Raw genomic sequence first — 18,328 nt, forward strand, 5'->3', positions numbered from 1 at the left:
GGAACATTCTACAGATACCTGGATTGTCTCTGGAACTTCTAAGCAAACATAATTAGACAAGCTAACAATGCAAGGGAGTGTCTGGTGGAAGGGAGGAGAGTAAAGGTTGTTATTTCGTAACTAAAAAGTTAATACAGAGAACCTAAGAAGGAAAAGTTTAAGAAAAAAGGACTAAAAAAATAGAGTACTTGGATACACTCCAAGTTTGTTCTTTTCTAAAAATGTTTTAACTACTCTATGTCATTTGCATTTCCCATGTAAACTTTAGCATCAGCTTTTCTTTTCTTTTTTTGAGACAAAGTCTCACTCTGTCTCCCAGGCTGGAGTGCAATGGTATGATCCTGCCTCACTGTAGCCTCCGCCTCCCGGGTTCAAGTGATTCTCGTGCCTCAGCCTCCTGAGTAGGTGGGATTACAGGCATGAGCCACTACGCCTGGCTAGTTTTTGTATTTTTTTAGTAGAGACGGAGTTTCGCCATGTTGACCAGGCTGGTCGAGCTCTGACCTGAGGTGATCCACCTGCCTTGACCTCCAAGTTTTGGGGTTACAGGCGTGAGCTGCCGTGCCCAGCCCAGCTTTTCAATTTATATGAAAAAGCCCACTGGTATTTTGATAGGGATTTTATTAAGCCTATAGAAGAATTAAGGGAAAATTGCCATTTTAATAATACTGAGTTATCCATGAACATGGAATAGTTATTCATTTATTTAGATCTTTTTCTCCATAATGTTTTATAGTTTTTAGTGTACAAGCTGTACACCTCTTTTATTAAGTTTATTGCCAAGTATTATTTTTGATGATGTTGTAAATGGAATTGTTTTCTAATTTTATTTTTGGATTGTTTGTTGTTGGTATATAGAAATGAAATTATTTATTTGTGTATTGATCTTATAGCTTGCAACCTTGTTAAACTTATTAGTTCTTGTGGTTTTTTAAAATATACTTCTTAGGATTCTCTACATACAGGATCATGTCTGCAAATAAAGAAGGCTTTACTTCTTTTTTAACTTGTATGTTTTCTTTTCTTTTCTTTTTAATTATCGTGCTGGCTGGAACTTCCGGCACAGTGTTAAATAGAAATAAGCGTGAACATCCTTGCCCTGTTCCTGATCTTAAGGAAAAAACTGTGTCTTTCACTATTAGTATGATGTTGGTTGTAAGTTTTACCCAGATTTCCTTTGTCAGCTTGAGAAAGTTTCCTTCTATTTCTAATTGGTTGAAAGTTTTTATTATGAGTGGATGTTGGGTTTTGTTAGGTGCATTTTCTGCCTCTGTTGAGATGACTGTGATTTTTATTCTTCTGCTAATACATTAATTGACTTACAGTTGCTAAATCAACCTTGCTTTCCAAGTGTAAAATCCAGTCATTCTAAAAAATCCTTTTTATATATACTGAATTCATTTAGCTAATGCTGCAGTTTGAATAATGTCCCCCAAAGTTGATGTGTTGGAAAGTTAATCCCCATTCTAACAGTGCTGAGAGGTGGGACCTTTAAGAAGTGATTACATTGTGGAGGCGTCATTCTCATGGAAGGATTCAGGCCCTTATCACCAGAGTGGGTTAGTTATAAAAAGGATGAGTTCGGCCTCATTTCTTCTCTGTCTCTGGCTTGCTTCTACCTTCTCATGTGGGGTGACCACCTCCAGCTGCTGGTGCCATGCTCTTAGACTTCCCAGCCTCCAGAACTGTGAGCTAAATAAATATCTGTTCTTTATAAATTACCCAGTCTTGGGTATTCTGTTACAGCAGCACAAAATAGACTAAGACAGCTTATATTTTGTTAGGATATTGTTTGTAGTTTTCTTGTTTTGTGTGATGTCTTTGTCTGGCTTTGGTGACAGGAAAATACTGGGCTCATAATGAGTTAGGAAGTTTCCTTCTCTTCAAGATTTCTATTATTTATTCTTTACATATTTCATATAATTTACCAGTGAAGCCATCTGAGTTCTTTGTGGGGAACTTTTGTTTTGTTTTGTTTTTTGAATTTTGAGATTGTTTCATTTGAAGGTCACCTTAATGCTCTTAAATTCACAAATATGCTAATTTAAATACCAAATCCTGTGTATCTAAAACATACATTGCAAACATACAAATATCTCTTCTCTTCACATGTCAGTGCCCATTCATGTCATGGTTTGGAAATGGGGACAGTAGGTTCCCCTTAAGCTGCAAGTCAGCATATGTTTCTTTATAATTAACTTTAGCAAAATTTATACAAAATAGTAATTAACAATAATCTTCTTTACTTGTTAATTCAAAAGAAAATACCTTCAAAACTGCATTTTGTTAAGGTTTCTGTACTAAAATATAGAAAAACTACACAAATATTGAAAAGTTTAAAATTTCTTAATTTTTTTATTCCTGGTATCACTACCACAATTTACAGGGCAATATACTTGATGTAATGAAGAAGAAACAGACAAAACTACAACAGATAAAAACTCCAGAATGTACATCTAATTGACACTGTATTGCATTCATTAATAGCTGCACTTTTGCAAACTGGCTATGACAGTCCTGCACAAGAAGGGATTTCTGTTTAAGCTGCAATAACTTCTGACTATGGATCATCATTCCTTCTGTGGCAGATTTTTATAGTTCCTCTAATGCATTTGGGATGACTATCTCAAATAACCTGTAACTTTTCTGACAACTCCTTGTTCTTTCTCCTGCTAAGAAATGTAGCCCCTCTCTGCTGTTTTTGGGACCTTCTGTTACCATATCTATCACGTCTACCACCAGATCCATAACCACCACAACAGGAACTACCCGAGCTTCTTCCACCAAAACTGCACCCTTTAATGGGTTCATAATTTGATGGTTTTTGTCTACTAAAATTTCCAGAATCATTATAGTTCCCACCACCACAATAGTTGCCACTGCCAAAATTTCGTCCTTCATTGTAACCATCATATCCTTCACCACTATCACCATACCCGCCATTGTGGTTTTCATATCTTGGTCCACAGTCTCCATAGCCCCCACTACTGCTGTAGGCAGGCCCACCACCATTGTTGCCACCATCACCTCCACATCCATTATATCCACCATTACATCCTCCATAACCACCTCTGCTGCCACCACCTCTACCTCCACCACCAGAGCCTCCTCTTCCACCAAAGTTTCCACCACAGCCAAAATTACTTGCACCACTTCCAGAGTTTCCTCCGCAACCCATAAAGTTGTCAGATCCACCTCCGTCACCCCTGTGATCCAGCAGACTGCATCTCTTGTTTAGAAAGGGCCCTTTTCACTTTACAGTTGTGCTTGTTAATAGTATGGTGTTTCCAAACAACAGTTTTATCAATTGTATCATGATCATCAAAAGTTAAAGGTCTACATTCTTTTTCCACTCTGCCTGTCATCCATAACTTGTATGGTTTCAGTCTTGCTATAGTTTTCAGAGTAGTTTCTCAAACTGTATCTTCTTTAATACTACCAACAAAAATTTTCTTCACTGTCAGATGGGCACCGGGCTTTACAGAATCCTCTCTAGAAACAACTGTCTTTGGTTCCACTCCACACCCATCAACCTTGTGTGGTCAAGCACACATTGCTGCATCCACCTCTTCAACACAAGAGTAAGCCACAAAACCAAAGCCCCTGGAATGTTTGCTTGGAGTTCTCTCATTACCACACAATCTGTGAGCGTACTGCCTTTCTCAAAATGTTCTCTTAACCCATCTGTAGTTTTAAAACTCAGACCACCGATAAACAATTTTCTCAACCGCGCTGGGTTCCTTTGGATCATGGCCTCCCTCCTCTTGGTGGTAGCAGCAGTGACAATGGCCGGAGCCAGCCTAGGGGCGACCAGGTAGTGGTTTTACCTGCATTTTAAGACTAGACTTGCCTCCTCCAACTCAAGTTCAGTATGGAACTGTGAGGAAGAGGTTGTGGGAAGCTTTTTATTACTAATTCAATTTTTTTTTCTTTTCTTTTTTTTTTTGGATACGGGGTCTTACTCTGTCGCCTAGGCTGGAGTGCAGTGGCATGATCTTGGCTCACTGCAACCTCCGTTGCCCGGGTTCCAGCCATTCTCCTGCCTCAGCCTCCCAAGCAGCTGGGATGACAGGCACCTGCCACCACACCCAGCGAATTTTTGTATTTTTAGTGGAGACGGGATTTCACCATGTTGGCTAGGCTGGTCTCGAACTCCTGACCTCAAGTGATCCACTTACCTCAGCCTTCCAAAGTGCTGGGATTACAGGCGTGAGCCACTGCTCTGGGCCCAATTTTTCAACTAATAAATCTGATCAGTTTTAAAATTTCTTCTTGAATCAGTTTTAGTAATATGTCTTTATAAGAATTTTTCCTTTCGTCTAATTTGTTAGTATAACATTGATTATTATTCCCTTATAATAATATTTTTGAGATCTGTTCTTTATTTCTGATTTGGGGATTTTGTATCTTCCCTTTTTCTTGGTCAGTCTAGGTAAAGGCTTATGGATTTTATCTTTTTAAGATCCCAGCTTTTAATTGGTTTTATTGATTTCTCCATCCTCATTTAATTAATTTCTGCTCTGATCTTTATTATTCCATTCCTCCTTCTTAGTTTGGCTGTAGTTCGCTTTTCTTTTTCTTGTTTCTTAAGGTGGAGGGAAGCTTAGATTATTGATTTGAAACCTCTTTTCTAATATAGGCATTTAAAGCTATACATTTCCTGCTAAGCAGTTTTCTAGTTGCACACCACAAATTGCGATGTGTTATGTTTTTGTTTTCATCCAGTTTAAATATATTCTGATGTCTTTCATGATTGTTTCTTTGACTCTTAGGTTATTTAAATGTGATCTTAAATTCCAAATATTGAAGATTTCCCAGTTTCTTCCTGTTGTTGATGTTTAATTCTGTTGTGATTGGAAATCATACTTTGAGTGGCTTCAGTCCTTCTAAATTTATTCAGACTTGTTCTTATGTGGTCTCACATATAGTCTGTTCTGACAGTTGTTCCCTATGGCCTTAAAAGGTACGTGTATTCTCCTGTTACTAGGTCAAGTGTGCTGGAAATGTCAGGGCAATTTGGTTGATAGTTTGTTCAAATCTGTCTTTTGATTCTCTGTCTAGTTGTTTTCTGTGATGTTTTGAGTATTGAAAGTTATTCACCTTGAGACCTTGTGTGCTAGTGAGACCTTTATGATTTTTGTCTCACCTAGCTAAACCAGCTTGGGTCATGAGATCCTAGTGAATTTTTACAGGGTAACACTAAAGAAAACATTGTCAGTTCAGGTAATAGAGTATATTTTAAATACGGGTCTTCAGGTATTGGCATTTTAAGAAAAATAAACTTAGCTATGTGTGCTGCAAGTTTGTGTGTGTTTCTGAATCCTTTGCTTCGAGTAAAAATTAATTTATATTAGTAGAGGATAAATTTACTTAGTACTGGAAAAATTGTGTAGATTTTAGGAACTTGTTGGAGCAGAAAAGTGATTAGTTGTGAGAAGTGAAAGTCAATTTTAGTGGCAACAGGTATATCAAGTACATCAAGTCTTAGATTGATGTTTATAGATTTTGAAAATTTACAGGTTCATTATTCCTTTCATTTGTTTCTTCTTTTGTCCCATTTTTGTCAAGCATGTATTTATTTTGTTTGACTCCTTTTTTGTCTCATGGACTGAGAAGAAAATATAACTAAGGTTGGATTATTCCCGCAATTTGCCCTGTGTCTGATTATTCTTAGGTGGATTGTAATGAAGCCAGCAAGACGTATACATAGGAATTTTAAATGTATAGGATTGTAAGAATGGTAAAAGCCACAAACCAAAGATAAGATATGCCTGTAGACCTGCTTCAAATTTCCTGAGGACAGTAGATGAAATTATTTCTAAGGGCCTTTTTTACCACTGCTCTTTAAGTATATGAGTAATAAACGAAAAGAACAAAGTATTTGGTTCAGAAAGAATAAAACAAAAAAGAAAGAAAAGGATCAGTGAAATAGAAGTATCCTAAGTGTCACCCCATGAAAATTGTCTTCCTGTTGAGAGCTCACTAGAAATAGAAACAAATTGTTTATTGTCTCCTGGTATGACAATCTCTTAACTGTTTTGAGATGATTTACTTGCTGCTTAGGCTTCTCATTAAGAATAAGTACATGCTTATATGGGGGAAAAGGCAAATAGTAATATAATAGCATATAAAGTTAAAAAGTGGACATCTTTATTGTCTCCCTCCCTTTGAAACTCTGCCCATACCCACATTCTCTGTCTTCATAGGAATAACCCTGTTCATCCCTACTAATGCCCCGTATTGTGATCAAGATGGTTAATTGTTTTCGGGTGTAATGAATTGGGAATATAGTCAGAGACAGTACATTTTGGGAGAACTCTCCGTTCCCAGTGGCATCAAGCAGCTTGAGCTAAGAAAAGAAAAAGGTGTGCACCAAGATGAGATGAGGCATACTTAGTAAGCAACAATAAAAAGCCAAGATGTCTTCATGCATATAATCATGCTAATGTTGGATGTGATATCTCATCCCTGTGCATCTGCATATATCTCTTACATAGCCTGTTATTCTTTCTGCATTTCCCCCTTCAGTAGAGCTTTATTGTAACTATTTCCATCTCTGTAAAATTAAGGGCGGGGAGGGGGATAAAAGAGAGTGCTAGACTGTCTACTCCCCTAAGGGGCAGCTAGTACTAAATACACAGCCTACAGGTTTAAATTGAACGAACAACAAAAAGACATGTTCATTCCTTAGGCTTTTAGAAGAGTAAACCAGTGAGGCCTACACCATTTGTTCATCCCTTCAACAGTTATTTGTTGAATGCCTACTGTGTGCCAGGCATACCAAGATACAGACAGTAAACAAATAAGAAAATATATGTCAAATGGTGATAAGCACTTGTGTTAGTGTCCTGTTGCTGCAGTAATGGAGTACCACAAACTGAGTGCCTTAAAGCAATAGAAGTTTATCCTTGCAGTTCTGGAGACTAAAGTCCAAAATCACAGGACTGCTTCCTTCTGAGAGGTGTGAGGGAGAATCTGTTCAGTGCTCTCTTGTAGCCATTGGTGACAGCTGGCAATTCTTGCATCCCTTGGCTTGTAGATATATTACTCTTATCTCTGCGTCTCTCTTAACAGGGAGTTCTTGTGTGTCTGTATCCAAATTTGCCTCTTATAAGGATGTCAGTCCTGTTGGATTAGGGCCTTTCCTAGTGACCTCATCTTAATTTGATCACACATCTGCAAGGACCCTTTTTCCAAATAAGGTCACGTGAGGTTTTGGTAAGGACAGGAATGTAGGGACGGGGTGGGGATACTGTTCAACCCGTGGCAGCACTATAGAGACAAGTTAAAGCAGGATAGTGGGATAGGGAATGCTGGGTTGAGATGGGCTTATAATTTTATGTAGAGGATCAGGGAAGTCCTGACTGTTGAACTGAGAATTGAGGATAGTGAGAGAGAGAACCTAGTGGATATCTGTGGGAAGAGCTTTGCAGACAGAGGGAGCAGCATGTTCTTGAAAAGCTCAGGATGAGTGTGCTTGGCTAGAAGCATCAGAGAGGCCTGTGTGGCTGGAGCAAAGAAAGTAGCTGAGATCAGAGAGCTGGCTGGGGTACATAATCACATAAGGCCTCCTAGACCTTTTGCTTTTCTCTGAGTGAAATATGAAACCGTTGAAGAGTTTGAAGTAGTGGATGATCTGATTTTATATTTCATACCATGTTGAGGAAAAGGGCAAGGTTAAGGTAGGCAGATGAGTTAGAAGGCTTTGGCATTAATCCACGTGACAGGAGGTAGTAAGAAGAGGTCCGATTTTTTTATCTGTTTTGATAGTAGAATTGTCAAGTTTTGCTGATCATTTGAATGTAGAGTGTGTGAGAGAGAAAGAGGTTAAAAATAACTCCCAAGATTTTTAGTCTGAGCAACTGGACGAATTGCCATTTGCTGAGAAGGGGAAGGTGGTCACACAGGTCTGGACTTCAGGAAAAAGGTCTGAGTTGTATGTATAAATCATGGAGAAGGCGCCATAGAGACTGTAAGATGTGAGACTGGAAGAAATCCTGGAGTAGTGGAGAGGCATGGGATCTAGGGCACAAGGGGAAGGGGGTAACTTAGATAACACACAGTTCAGCAAAGGCAATAGGATGGAAGGCAGAATATATGGGTGCAAATGCGGGTAGGTGACTCCTTTGAAGAAGAATTCATGGAGGGACTGGGTACAGTGGTTCACACCTGTAATCCCAGCACTTTGGCATACCAAGGCGGGTGGATCACTTGAAGCCAGGAATTCAAGACCAGCCTAGCCAACATGGCAAAACCCCGTCTCTACTAAAAATACAAAAATTAGCCGGGCGTGATAGCGTGGGCCTGTAGTCCCAGCTACTCGGGAGGCTGAGGCACAAGAATTGCTTAAACCTGGAAGGCAGGAGGTTGCGGTGAGCTGACATCATGCCAGTGCACTCCAGCCTAGGCAACAGAGCAAGACTCTGTCTTAAAAATAATTCCTGGAGGAGGTTGGCGTAACCTGGTCCATTATGGTACAGGTGGATAGGAGAGGGCCCAAAGGAAGGGCATTCTAAGGATGGCAACCACCTAAGCGATGGCGTGTCCTGATGCTATTAATGGGACTTTCCAGAAATAAGTGGCAGTGTTGCTGTTGTTTTGCCCCTTGAGTATCTTTTTTTTTTTTGAGACAGAGTTTCACTCTCGTTGTCCAGACTGGAGTGCAATGGCGTGATCTCGGCTCACCGCAACCTCCACCTCCCAGGTTCAAACAATCCTCCTGCCTCGGCCTTCCTGAGTAGCTGGGATTACAGGCTTGCACCACCACACCCGGCTAATTTTGTATTTTTAGTAGAGACGGAGTTTCTCTGTCTTGGTCAGGCTGGTCTCGAACTCTCGACCTCAGATCATCTGCCCGCCTTGGCCTCCCAAAGTGCTGGGATTACAGGCATCAGCCACCATGGCTGGCCTTGAGTTTAATGAGCATTTCTGACAACTTTGTATCCATTTCTCTTCTGCTTTCTAATCGTCTTCTAATTTACTTCTCAGGTCTGTCTCTTCCTTTCCATCCTGTCACTATCCTAACTCAGGCTTTCATTATTTTGTCATTGGACAGTTCCAGCATCCTTCATTAATAACCTTCAAAGTTCTCCTTCATTCCTGCCCATATGTTTATACAGATTTAACTTCTTATAGCACAGATTTTATTCTGCGTCAACCATTATCAATTACTCCCATTCAGTCCCCCATTCAAGACTTGCCACAGTCTAGTCCCATTCTGCCTCTCCTGACCTATTCTTATACAGATTCCCTCTATGAACCTTGTATTCAAACCATATTCCTGCTAATGCCCTTGCAGCATCGGCTTTCTAAAGCTGATTAACTCTTTATTAAAAATGACCGTTCTTGTATTTACCCCCAAATCCTACTCTAAAGAGATGTCTGTGATTTGAGAACCAGTATATCTTTGGATCCCAATGCCGTGTTGTATTTTTATTGTAGTATGATTCATTATCTTAGATACTGCTGGTGCTCTACCATCAGTGAGACAAAATGACCTTCATCTGGCTTTTTTGTTTTCCATTGCCAACTTTAATAAAACAGTGCTTGGGAGTAATAATGATTTGAATTTTTGAATTGCAGCAGATTTACTTCTCTGGTTCTTTGGATTAGTTCCTAAGTCTTAGCCCCATCAGAGAAGAAGTAGAGAATCTAACATGTCTGTATTTTGATCTCTAGAATATTATAAAACTTCCTTCATAAAATCAGAAAGGATAGAGGGGGGAAAATGAAAAGAAAGAAGAATCTGAGAGGTCCCTAAGAAAAGATACCGTATAAACACAAGGCATTATTTATCAGTTTTTAGGAGTTATCAGATAGAATACTGTCTTTATAAAATTTCTGGTACCTAGTATTTCCTTTCAAAAAAGACTGAAATTCTTGAGGCATCCTAGAAGACTTGTGTGCTGCGTCCCCGTTGTCCAACTTCCCCAAAAGCCATTCAGCAATGGCTGCCTGTTTCTCTCCTTGGTGAGGAGTCTGACTCATCACTCACTCTGTCTCTTCAACTGATACCTGCGTTTCAGTTCCGTTCAATTACCAACTTTTAATTGGATCCCATTGCCAGATTGGTTTTGTGTTCCTGTTTCCTCTTGGCTGCACTGTTACTATGACTACTTGGTGTCTTCTACTTACTTGCTATGTTAGTTTGATGACATTTACTCAGGTATGAAGCTAGATAGATACCATAAATTTGCTACAGTACCTATCGCTATTATCTTGCATTTTTTCCTTTCCCCTAATGCTCATTTGGAATGGAATCAAGCATGGTGATAAGGTTCTTAATTCTTCTCTATCGATTCTAGTAAGCATTGCCAAGTTTTAGAATTCTAGGACCTTGGAAAATTGTGGAGATCCTCTTTCTCTGCCTTCCCTTAGCCTTCACTCCCCACCACAACACATTCCTTCAGGCATGTGACATATGTATTTCCTAAAAAGCTGAAAGATATTTCCTCATTTAATGAGAAAGTCTTCCTTTAGTTTCTTTCTTATGTTAGCATAATGTCTCAATATTCTACTTTAAGTGCACTCCTTTGTAGAATTGGGGAAAATTAGTTACACTAGGCAGTGCATGTTCTTTGGTCTTTAGTTAACTGTTGTATGCCCTGTAAATATTAATTGATGACCTTCAGGCTTTGTGGGATATGTTCAGTGGTTTTTTAATGGTTAAACTGAATATTTTTAATAAAAAATTACAAGACCGTAGAATGCCACAGAACTATTCCACTTACCAGGAAACTTAAAATTTGCCAGCTGACCTGGTAACAGATCTGGTCATAACCCAGGCTATTTAAGATGAGAACTATTATTCATCATACTAAAAATGTTATATCATAATGCTGTCTTACATAAAATGAGCTTACAGCCAGTGGGCTAACTGGATATCATTTTTCTAGTTTCTCATTAGCTCCCAGTACCATATTTGTTATACAGAGTGAGCTAAGGCCAAGAGACCTTCCATATTATTCTTCCTGTGGCTACAAAGTAGGATTCACAGCTAGCTCAAATAAAAACAGAAATAAAAGGAGAGAGATCTCATAGTCTGCAGGAATGGATTCTGACAATAAAGACCTTGCATTTAGTCTGTTCCTTGTGCCTGGGGTTTTAATTTAACACATCAATGAAAAGGCAGCATATAAAAGGGGGGAATACACCCAGCCGGACTTACTTTTATTACTGCAATTTGTAAGAAATTACTGCACTTAATGAGAAAATCATTAAGCATGAAAAAATGGGCTCTGACTGAACTTGTGGAACTTAAATGGTGAGGTTTTAATTGAGTTTTTTAGTTATTGGTAAGAAGAGTAATAATAATTTAAAAATACAGGACTGCATCTGTGTGTTGAGGTGGTCAGCACTTTGCATACCTTAGTCCAATTTCCTGTGCCACTGGTCACGCATAATATTATGTCTGTGGTGTTTTCTCTGTCGTATCTACTGATTTTTCTGTTCTGAAAGGGAGGCAGGGAACTTCTTTTTTGTTAGATTGAGGAAGTTTGGGGCAAAGAGCTTACAGAATAGTTTCTAGAAGGTGGAAGAAGGGCAGGCTAAGGCAAAGAGCAGAGCTATGTCTGCTTCTCAGTCCAGCTGCTTAAAAAAGATGACAGATTCCAATGTCATTTTCAGGTTACTCAAGCTTATGCTTTTTTCCTAGTTCTCTTTTGTTGCCATCCAGTGATTTATTTTTCCTTAATAAGAATATTTCATTAAAGACCATACAACTAAAAAACAAAGAATACCAAGAGCAAAGAGCACTCTTCAGTCCAAACTCTTTAGAAGTGGAAGTAGAAAGAAGGGTGTTTAAGAAATAAGTCAGCATTTTGTGTCTGTGTGTGTGTGTGATTTAGAGAAAAAATATTTAAGATACCTTCTTTTTGTACTTAAAATTTGAGAAGTACATTTGATTTCTGAGAGGACCAGAATGCCATGGGAAATGCTCAGTTGCATCCATTACCTCTTGTTTATTGTCATGGTCCACACAGTTGCATGTCACAACCATGTTAGACCCAAAGGAAAGGAAATGTATGTAGCTCTAAAAATGTTTCAAGTAGAAGTGAAAACAATATTTTTTTACGTAATTTGTTTTTTACAGAAATATAGCTTTTTAAAAAAAATAAAAATGGCTGGGAAAAGCTTTAAATATGCTTTTGAACTTCTTCAGTAACTTTTAATTGAATTTCATTGTATCCTACCTCGCTAGCAAGAAATAAACCTGCATATTTTAGCTTCCCTTATAATTTAAATGATGCCTTGCTAATTTCTGTGTTTTTGAAATGGAGTCTCACTCTGTCGCCCAGGCTGGAGTACAGTGGTGAGATCTTGGCCCACTGCAACCTCTGCCTCCCAGGCTCCGATGATTCTCCTGCCTCAGCCTCCTGAGTAGCTGGGATTACAGGCATGTGCCACCACACCCAGCTACTTTTTGTATTTTTAGTAGAGACAGGGTTTCGCCATATTGGCCAGGCTGGTCTTGAACTCCTGACCTCAGGTGATCCACCCGACTTGGCCTCCCAAAGTGCTGGGATTACAGGCGTGAGCCACTGGGCCCAGCCTGATCCCTTGCATTTCTGTCTCCTGGAAATATCCAGTTCATAAAATGGGCCATCCCCTTGTGAGTTCATAACACACTGTGCCCTTAGATCCCCTCCTCCCCCTCCCTTCTTCTGTATGCCCTGCATCTGAGGGAGGTGTGGGCAGAGCTGGCTCCTGTGGGTTGCATTTTCCAGGCTCCCGTGTCTAAAGACTTCCTACTGGGTTCAGCATGAGAGATACTGGTGGGAAGTAGGGAGGGAGAAACCAGGGTAGCTCTTCCTCCCTTTCTGTGTTGGGTTGCATCTTTGGTCCTCAGAGCTCTATTTATACCCTTTCTTTTCTTTTTCCTGTGTACCAAGGGATGCTAAGGGTTTCTTGCCGTTACCAATCCCTGGGTTACAGCACCATTTTCAGTTGGCTTTAACACACTTCATAACCTGCGAAACAATTGCCTGTCTTAAATCTCCTGTGTTAAATATTTGGAATGATTTATATTGTTTGTGTTGGACCCTGACTGATGTACATACTGCCTCTACCCACAGTGGCCAATTTATATCCGATAGTAAAGAGGCATAAAGAAAGCCTGTTTTTGATACGTTTCTTAAATTGCCTGTGTTAAAACAGGCTTTCTTTCTTATCAGGCAAATATCTTTTACAAGTTTCTGGCTTAAACAATGATTGTAATTTACACGTGGATTTAATTTATGGTAGACTGGACTGCTTGCCTGGAGTTTTATTTGCTGATGGGCGTTACTCCTTTTTATTCTCTTAATAATGAATTACCTGTCCTTATACTTATTTTGATTTAAGTGCTTGATTTTTATTGTCACTTTTAATTTTGTGTTACAAAGATGCGATTGTCATTGGCTATATAAATTTGTTTTTTTCTTTCCTTTCTTCTTCTTTTTTTTTTTTTTTTTTTGAGATGGAATCTCACTCTGTTGCCCACGTTGGAGTGCAGTGGCATGATCTCGGCTCACTGCAACCTCCGCCTCCTGGGTTCAAGTGGTTTCCAGCTAATTTTTGTATTTTTAGTAGAGACAGGGTTTCACGATGTTGGCCAGGCTGGTCTCGAACTTCTGATCTCAAGTGATCCATCCTCCTTGGCCTCCCAAAGTGCTAGGGTTACAGACTTGCGCCATTGCCACAGGCCATAAATTTGTTCTTAACATTTAAAAGTTATTTAACTGCTGACATTTGCAAAATGTACAGCATTTCAATAAGTTACATTTACATGAGGCATTGAGAAAGTGAGAAGAATTAAATTGGGAAATATCCTAAATGATGGCTGAGTTCAGCCAAATTGTTTGAGGTGTCTTCACAGTCTTTTATATATAATCTGTGACAGATGAGGGAACTTACTGCTTTTTGAGCTCTGTCAGATGGAGGAGAAAATCCCACAATAAATGACTTCCTTTCACTTTGCTGGAAACATCTTTGCAAAGAACAGAGGTAGTGAGTAAATGTAAAGTCAGAGGCAGACATGCACATGGCCCTGGGTGTTTTGACCTTGGTGACTGCAATGAGAAGGGAGGTATAGTCCATTTTATGGGACTTTGGGTGGTGGTAAATGTTTTCAGTAGAGAAGAAGAATGTGTATTTCAGATTAAACAAGAAAACTTTGCCATTTTCCTCTTCTGTAACATTTCTAAATCTTGATAACATTTTGAATATGATACTGAAGTATTGAGATTGATTTTGGTTATCAACATCTGTACTCATGTGAGATACTGAGTTAGTATATAGATGCCCATATCTAAAACCTCAAAATCCAAAACAGACATTTGAAGTAATCCTGGAAATAAGTAACAGCCATTTGCCTGACTTAGTATGTTAAGATGGATGGCCCTTCCAATGGCCATTTTTTATTTTAGCTACTAATGAGTATTATTGAGTCACTGACTAATTTTGAAGAGCATTTTGGTGAATTATAATTGGGGCTGTGATTTACTGAGTTTGAAGACTGATAAGCTGTTCCTTAGCCCTGTAATTGATGTAGAAGCAGAGAAAAGCATCCTGATGATCAGCGTTTCCTTTATGTGAGGCAGGGGAATCAAAAGCGTAATCCAGCCAAAGTGGAATATTGTTTTTGTTAGCCATTTCTGCATTTTACTTCTAGTAAAAATGGCAGGGAAATGTGAACTGCCACAGAACTTTGGAAGGGAAGTCTCTTGTCTATATCCCTTTTGATACTCAGTATATTCACACATCATCCATCACAGCTATTCCCTGGTGTTAAATGGTTCATCATAGTCAGTGATCCACAGAAGTAGTCTGGGTAGAGGGACAGAATTTAGAATCATGGACCAGATTTACAAGCCATGTAACTGAGTATTCCTAGAAGGCCAAAATCTGGTTCTTTGTATTCACTGGGTTTATTGGAAGTTTGGATATGTTTATCCATCTGTGTTTGTGAACCCTCTGGAGGAAGGAGCAGAACAGTCTAACGTGTAAATAAGAAAAACTAAATCCAAATAGGCCCACAGATACATTAGGACTTCATTTTTTACAAGGAAACTGGGTATTAAGACTCCTGCTACTGCCTTTTATAAAGAAGTCACGGCAGACTGGACTACCTTCTTTCCTTTATCATTGCAAATGGATTGTTGGCTTGGGTATTTACTTTATTTTTGTTTCTTTTGAATATTTTTCTCTGTAAGATAGCGTGCGTGTGTGTGTGTGTGTGTGTGTATGTGTGTTCTATCATAGTTCAGGATAAAATGAGTCAGGAAGCTGGTGGTTTGTTTTGTTTTTTTGTTTTGCTTTGGTTTTTCGCAAAGCAGTTTAGTACCTGTGTAGTCATTTCATGGGCTCCAAGCTCTTAGGATTCCCTATGTTTTTATCCTTAATTACCTATGCTCTTTATATTCTTTTCCTTGTAGTCTTTTTGCAATAGTTTGGACACAGCAGACAACTCTTTCCTTTGAGTAATCTCTTCTCTTAGTATCTGTGATGCCATGAACTCCTGACACACACACACGCGCTCTCTCTCTCTCTCTCTGTGACTAATTCTTCCTAGCCACCTTCTTCAGCTTCCTTTCCACTATCCAACCGCTAAAATTTCTTATTTCTTCTACACTTTCTAAGGAGCCAAGCTCTACCCCCTACCTCAGGACTCTCACATATACTGTCTTCTTGGAACTCCCTTTCCTCCAGCCATTTTCTGTCTAATCCTCACTCTTTTTTCTTCCCCTATTTCTGTCCATGTATGAGGCCATTTGCTTTTCTCCACACACACCTTGTGCTTTCTTCTTCATACTTAGGCTAATTCTGCTTCCTGCTGTGTAATTGCCAGATTCTGTTTTTCATTGCCTAACTAAAAAGCCATATTGATTTATGAAACTTTCTGTAATCACCAAAGATTTTTTAAAAATTCAAACCAATTAATATAATTCCTTAAAACTCATAGCTCTCTTCACATTATTTCCCAGTGTTAATTTTATGTAAATGCATTATATCCCCTATTCAACTGCAAACTCCTCAAAGGCAAGGGCCTTATCTTCAACTTAATTCTGTCTCCCACAGAACATAACATAGTATCTTCTACATATCTTCTACATAGTAGTCATACAGTAAGTATATACTATCAAACAAAGTGAAACGTTTCCATTATAGCTTCCTAAGATTTCCTATTCTCATTTCAAAAGAAATGGAGAATTTAGAGTCTCTAGGATTATTGTCCTTGGCCTGTAAAGGTTTTTATTTGTGCCCAGATACGTAACTTCGAGTGAACTTTCTATCAAATGATCTGGGAAAGTACACCGCTTTCTGTTATCGAACATTTCTGTTATTTTGCTTTTCAAGCTGAAAAGGGGAGATAACTTCTGTTTGCTTTGAGTTTTTGTTGATGGTTTTCTGCTCTGCCTACTAATCAGGGTTGTATTATTTACCTTGTTTAAAAAGATTCATCTGAACATTCTCTACTTTGAATTGTAGTTGGATATTAATTCCCTTCTGCGGGATACGTTGGTAAAGATTTCTGAAATTGCAGGGAAATGTTTCTTTAATCCCTCAAGTTTGTTAAGTGCTTTCTTATAATGGAGATCATAATTTCCGAGTTGGTAGAAGGGATGAAACGGTTACTGGGGATATTTTTCCCTTGCTGGAAAATTGCTGTATTAAAAAATGCTTCATCCAGTTTTGTAATCATTTCTATATGCTGTGTGGTCCTTAGGAAATAAGTAGATTCTTAGCACCGATTTCATGTTTTTAATAAGGAAGGCGTTGAGTAATGTTCAGGTCACTGTGATTCACAGAGTTAGTGGCCTGGGGTCTTTATTGGTAAAGCTTGAAAGTAGTTTTCTTTAGCACTGTGCACACACACGTAGCTGCTAGAATGCTCACAGGAGGCTGTGATTTGGGGAAACATGCAGTCATAGAATATCTTGAACATTCAGCATAAATTGCCAAACAGCCACAGCTAGTGAATGGTTTGAGGGGACACAGGAGAGGGAGCCTTTAGGCATGAATACCCACATCTCCCTGATTTGTTCTTCCACACAGATCTTAAGGGTCAGTTTTGATCTGCACAGCAAATTAAGCTTCCTCATGACTTTTAGATTTCCGTTTTCCTCTGCTTTTTATTCATACTGAATAACTTTTTGTTTCTTTATAAGTTGTAACCTACTTTGGAAATGATAACACTGTGAATGCATTTTTTCCTTCTGTAGCATTTATGACATTGCTTGCTGACAGTTACTGTTTATTAAGTATTTGTGGCTTTTGGAGTGGTGAGCAATAGGCAGAATATTCAGGTCCAGCTAAGGGCATAAGATAGATAGTAATGATTTCTCATTCAAAAGGGATATTTTGTTAAGACTGGGGCTGATCTTTCCTAATGTAACCTTGGATTGGTAGAAGATGGGGTGTCCCTGGCTCGTTATTTTTCACTGCCCAGCACTGTTGGACAGTTATCCTGAGTAGAATTAGGGGAGGGACTAGAGGATCTGTTTTCTGTGAATACAATAGGAAAGGCAGTTTTGAATTATCCAAATGGCCCCTAAATTCTGGGGGAAAATAAAATAACAACAACAACAATTTTAAAAACATCTACAACCTAGGTTCTGATATCCCAAAAAGGAGTATTTCAACTGTAATTCTCAGCATTTTAGAAATTAATTTATTGACAAATATCAATAGGTATTATTCAGACTTCTCAAATATAGAGTTTTGAAATCAGGATTTTGCATCTCCTCTCTCTCCTAAAAGAAGTAAGGCAATTGTACTTGCTGACCATGAGTCTTGTGAACTATAATACATACTTATAGGCACAAACACGGAAGCATACCCTCTCTCAAGCATCACTCAAATCTAAGAAAATGTGTTGTCTTATGTTTTAGCGAGTAACCAGCTCATAAATCACATCGAACAGTTTTTGGATACTAATGAAACACCATATTTTATGAAGAGCATGGACTGCATCCGAGCCTTCCGAGAAGAAGCCATTAAGGTATTGTTATCCTCGCATCTCTTTTCTTCCTAAACAGTTGGCCACTATCACAGGGAAAGAGGCATACAGCATCCCGGAAATGAGCCTGGGCCGTGGAAATTATCATTCTCAATGTGAATAGCAGTGTATGCCAATGGAACTAGAAATGACTTAAACTCATGTTACTATCACTGTCATTTCTGAGGTGGAATAAAGATGAGTAGGTAGGATGTTTTATCCCTGAAAGTTGGCTTTTTATTATACGGAAGCCCTGGCCTTTGCTTTCTTTTCCTATTTAGGGAACCAAGGAAATTTCCATTATAACCTCTGGTGGCCTGCTCATTATTGTAAAGGAAGGGGTATTTTAGG

The 18,328-nt window shown here is 38.8% G+C and overlaps 1 protein-coding gene across 3 annotated transcripts in view; it reads left to right on the forward strand.

Moving 5' to 3' along the window:
* Positions 1-18,328, forward strand: part of XRCC5 (X-ray repair cross complementing 5) — a 98,328-nt gene that overhangs the window by 65,483 nt on the left and 14,517 nt on the right. For 2 of the 3 annotated variants that reach the window (XM_025404556.1, XM_025404557.1), the window contains exon 17: positions 17,871-17,980. In XM_025404556.1, coding sequence (XP_025260341.1) covers positions 17,871-17,980 — 110 coding nt within the window. Of the gene's footprint in view, positions 1-17,870; positions 17,986-18,328 lie in introns of all 3 variants that reach the window. The other variant, XR_003122126.1, reaches the window with a different exon arrangement.

Source organism: Theropithecus gelada, chromosome 12, assembly GCF_003255815.1.
Source record: "Theropithecus gelada isolate Dixy chromosome 12, Tgel_1.0, whole genome shotgun sequence".
In the NCBI taxonomy this organism is placed as follows: domain Eukaryota; kingdom Metazoa; phylum Chordata; class Mammalia; order Primates; family Cercopithecidae; genus Theropithecus; species Theropithecus gelada.